Below are 5,246 nucleotides of genomic sequence, written 5' to 3' on the forward strand. Positions count from 1 at the left end.
TTATTTAACATAATTCCCTTTTATTTTCATGCCATATCTGTTCCCTTTTTTATTTTTATTTTTATTTTATTTATTGGGTTTGTTCGTTTACAATAAAACCAGGCATCAAGCTAGTGATCAACCATGTGTACATGGCATGATCTTCACAACAGCAATTGCATGCCACTCTCGATCACTCGGGATAGGCCTCAATAATGGATGGTATAGTTGGAATTTTGATGATTTTGTAGCGACCGAAGCCTGCTTCCACCAATAGTTTCTGCCATTCAAGCTCAGTCCTCTCCTTTCCGCCAGTGGTGTGTGCCATCATCAACAAATCGAATGCCATGCGGGTCTCATCAAACAAATCATTGCCATCTTTCTCAAGGACAATATCTACAATAATAAGCTTTCCACTCTTCTCTGGTATTGCTTTTCTGCAATTCTTCAAAATCTTCATGCAATGTTCGTCACTCCAATCGTGTAGTACCCACTGCATGCACCGATTTTTGTATTAATTTGATGTGATCAAATATTTTACTAGTAAGCTATCAACAACAAGCATATATAGTATGATAAACTGAAGCGTGTATAAATAATAAACAATTCCAATAATGTTTTAGGACTGTGAGTTGTATTGCAACTTTTATTAAAAATTTATTACAAGCTGACATGACAGTTTATGTAGCACTTATAATTAGAATTGTCAATTTTTTAGACGACTTATAAACTCAACATGAAATTAAAGAGTTAAAGTTGAGAAGTATGACCCCTTTAATTAAGGGGTGAGGGTCGAACATTTTTCAGAATATTTATAGTAGTTGATTGCATGTGATCTAACGGATTACCAATTATAATGAGAAAAAAAACACTAAAACTTCAATAGTAGACCCAAAAGGGGGAAAAGAATAAAGAAAGAAAAGAAAGTGGAACCTAATGGATTACGTACTGAATACATACCTTCATGAAAACTGCATCAGCATTAGGAATGGCGTCAAACATGTCACCTCCAACATGGGAGACCCCCTCCCGCACTGGTGCTGTGGCAACAACATGCGGCAGATCGAAGTTAATACCTTTGATGCGTGGATGTGCTTTAACAATCTCACCTATCATCCCTCCCGTCCCACCTCCTACATCCACCAATGAGCCCACGCTGCCAAACCCATCTTTGTATTCCGCCAGTACCACCCCCATCACGATCTTGGCCGTACACGCCATGGCATCATTGAAGATGTTGTTGAATTCAGGATTTTTTGATGCAAAGTCCCACATCTCACAGCCATGGGCCTTCTTGAACGCAATGCCCCCTTCTTTGACACATTGGCCGAGGCAATGCCATGGTGCCAATTGCCACGAATGGTTCTCCATTAACACCATTGGCACTAGGCTCAGCTCAGTATCATGCAAAAGCCATCTTGACGCCGGGTTCAACCCGTAGATTGTCTCCCCCCCACTCTCCAGTGGATGATGCTCGGTGAAGATGTTTTTGCGAACTAGTGATCTCATGATACGTGTAAGGTAGGGGATATCAGGAGATGGGGAATCAATGCCGGAGGCTATTTGGTGCAAAGAAATCGGGCCACCATGAGAGTGTATAATGTCAGCAATGCGGAGCTCCACGGCACATTTCAATGCCATAGAATCCACAAAGCCGAACATGTGTTGCCAAATTTCTGCTTGGCCTTGTACAAATGCCAGAGTTTCTTTTGGGTCCATTTTCTCTCTCACTTACTCTCACACACATGCACAAATGAGGTTAAAGTTTGCTGCCTGTATATAAAGGCTAAAAGCAGTGATTGATTAGCATGCAATCCCACTTTTCTAAGGGCCAGGCCAGTAGGGCATATTAATTTATTTACATGTACATGTGGACAACGTTGTCTATAAACTTCATTAAATTAAAGGGCATAACCCACAAATCTCATGTAATGGATATTAATGGATTCATCCATATCCAATTCTGATTTTTGAAGCTTTTTTTTTTTTATTATTATTATTTTTAATTTTTTAATTTTTAATTAGGCATAGGACAGGTGTCACATTTTTAGAAGGTTGTCATAGACTTCAATTAATTTTTTTATCAGAGGTATTATCTTTGTTTTTAACCATAAACGAAATACCATCTACGATAAAAAATTGACCACATGAAGCAAAAAATAAAGTCGTTAAATCATGTGAGGCAAAAACGTATTTAATCCTTAATATTATTACCAAACAACTTTCTACAGTTTTCACTTTAAAAAAAATTCAAATCTTATTTTACATTCAAATCATTTAGGAGTGATCGATAGATACCATCCGCACGTACGTAAGTTATCTATTTTTATTTATCTAGGCATCCACACATTATTAGTGGAAGATGAATATGATCGATTCTTCATGATTTTGATCCCGCAGCTAGCTCTTATATATGGAATTGAAAGGAATCTGATTCTTAATATATATATAGTCACCTCTGTTAATTAGCATGCATTACTGCATGTCTTGCTTAATTAGGACAACATCAACAATGACAGCCTTACCAAATATTAGCAGTTTCTGTTTGTCTCCCACATTTCCTCGTCATGCCTTTCCAGAATATATTGACAAAATCTTCCCTCCTTCATCCACGCACTACGTACTGTCTACGGCCACTTGCATTCAAAAATGTATTATGGCCACATTGTTATCAATGTCTCGCATCAACAAGATTTGCAAGATCCATTATTATTGCTTTTAGGCAATGAAAAATATTATTTTTTTTTATAATAATAATAATAAAAAAAAAAAAAAAAAAAAAAAAAAAAAAAGAAAGTTGAGACTTCCAAGTTCCAATGAACAAGTTGAGACTTTCAAATCTGGATCACGATATTATGGCCTCATTGTTGTCGATATATCACATCAACAAGATTTCGCAAGATCCATTAGTATTGCTTTTAGGCAATGAAAAATATTATTATTTTTTATAATAATAATAAAATAAAATAAAAAAGTTGAAACTTCCAAGTTCCAATGAAAAGGTTGACACTTTCAAATCTGGATGCGGGTTCCCGACAATTTCTTGAAATTACCGGATTCCCAATTTTGATAATCCAAACCGTTTGCTACATTGAACGGTTTGTAACATGCGACGTGTTAAAAATTAACCCAGCCCTTGTTTCAGACCAAAAAAATCCTTCATCTGCTAAGTTTCTCTTACATCTCTCCTTCGTTCTCCGGCTCTCTCTATTGCAGGACACCACACCATAATCAATTTACGGACTTAAGTTTGAGCAGTGATACATTCCATCCCCCATCACCCATTTTTTCATTTTTTAATAAAAAAAAAATTAAAATTTATCTTTTGATGTGACATCAAAGAACAAATTTATATATATTTTTTTATTTAAAAAATCAAAAGAGGGTGATAGGGGATGGATGTTTGTCCCCCACCTATCATTGCCCCTTAAGTTTTTCTCCCTCTCTTTTTTCGTTTTTCTCTTTGATTTCCTTATCTGATTTTTTCTGATCTTTTATTTGTTTTTGGTTTATGGGTTTTTAACGTTTTTCTTAGATTCTCTCTCATTCTTCCAACTTTTTCTCCGATCTGTATTTTTCTTGCTGCAGGAAAACCTAGCTAGTTTCTCTCTCAATAGTTTTTACATTCAAAAGCATGAAGTTTGTTAATAAAATTTTCGGTATGGCATGAACACAGCTTGTTCCTTAAGTTTCTTGTTACGTGAATACGTAATGAATCTTGTAACTCGTCTTTCAACAGAAAAAGAAGTTGGATTTAGATTCTTCTTCTTACCTATTTTAATAGATTGTTAAGTTGAGGGAACCTAGACCTTAGATTCTGAAAGAATCTAGAACTTTTAAATTCTGAGAGAACCTAAACCTTTTTAAACACAAAGTTTGAATTAATTCTTTTGATACTTTTTTATTCACGCTGCTTCTCTTTAAATAAACTACAGGATAGTGCACTAGTCGGTTAATTCATACTTTGACACCAACACGTGATGATAATCATCTACGGACCAATAACAATAGACTCCTATCAACATAATAAAACATAAACCTATCAATTCACGGAGATATACTCAATGTGATGATATTCAACCAAGCTAAGAGATAAATAAACAAAGAAAGTCTCAAACACTAAGACTACTCGATCAAGAAAGAATACTAAAACATAATACAACTCAAACAATTAAACCATTCAAACTAAACATAAGAAAACAATATGATAAGGACTCAACAATAAAGCAATGTAGAAGACTCTAACAACTCGGATGATGACTTGTGCTCTTTCATCTCATAACATTCCACCCCCCTTAAAACGGTCATTGTCCTCAAGGACGAATTTTGGAAATTGCTGCTGCATAACACAGCATTTTTCCCATGTGGCATCTGTTGGGCCAATTTTAAACGTTTCCGTTGTGGACATACTTTAGGTGACTTTTCTTTCTCTTCAACCAGCCTCTTCAATTTTAGTCTTAGCTGAAACTATGCTCGATCGCCTAGAACGAACTTATCGTCGCAGTTAAAACACAATCCTTTGGCTCGATGATCTTGCATCTTTGTTGGTGAATGGCGATGGCTAGGAATAGACATCCTTCCAACACAATTTAGGAGTTGTTTAAACTATAATTGGTACTCCCTAATAGATCCAGTCTGTTGTAGCTTTGTGAGATTGCTAAAGGGATCTTCAAATAAAATTTGGCCGTAACGGATGTGGAGTTGGAATTTGGGGTTCTCTATGGGTGGAATTGACACGATCTGCAGCGTTGAGGTTAGGACTTGGGATTCAATTAATTTTAGCTTTATCTCTTCCATTTGCTCATTGGATTTCTCCTCGATTCCACTATTCTCCGTAGGGTGGACTGACTTATCATGATTTTTGGATGTTGAATTGCTTCCAGGATTTTTCCCGATTTTAGATAAGAAATTGTTGATTTCTTTTACATTTTTGAAATTTGCAGCCATCATTTTTGGAATTTTCGGCCATTGTTTTGGCCTGATCTGAATTTTAATTCATGAGCTTCTCTAACACGGATTGAATACCACTAGAAAGTTGAGCTTCCAATCTGTCTATACGTGGATTGGCCATTGGAGACGAACCTGGCTTTGATACCAAATTGTTATGTGAATACGTAATGAATCTTGTAACTCGCCTTTCAACAGGAAAAGAAGTTGGATTTAGATTCTTCTTCCTACCCATTTTGATAGATTGTTAGATTTTGAGGGAACTTAAACCTTAGATTCTGAGGGAACCTAGACCTTTTCAAATACAAGATTTGGATTAA

The 5,246-nt window shown here is 35.9% G+C and overlaps 1 protein-coding gene across 1 annotated transcript; it reads right to left on the reverse strand.

The window, feature by feature from the left end:
* On the reverse strand, positions 1-1,747 carry LOC133860812 (desmethylxanthohumol 6'-O-methyltransferase-like). Its single transcript, XM_062296437.1, has 2 exons — positions 940-1,747; positions 1-472 (listed from the first exon to the last, which is right to left on the reverse strand). Exons 1-2 carry the CDS (start codon positions 1,696-1,698, stop codon positions 173-175), a joined length of 1,059 nt encoding a protein of 352 aa, XP_062152421.1. The 5' UTR covers positions 1,699-1,747; the 3' UTR covers positions 1-172.
* Between the last annotated feature and the right edge of the window lie 3,499 nt (positions 1,748-5,246).

The sequence above is a fragment of the Alnus glutinosa genome, chromosome 2 (assembly GCF_958979055.1).
Source record: "Alnus glutinosa chromosome 2, dhAlnGlut1.1, whole genome shotgun sequence".
NCBI lineage: Eukaryota > Viridiplantae > Streptophyta > Magnoliopsida > Fagales > Betulaceae > Alnus > Alnus glutinosa.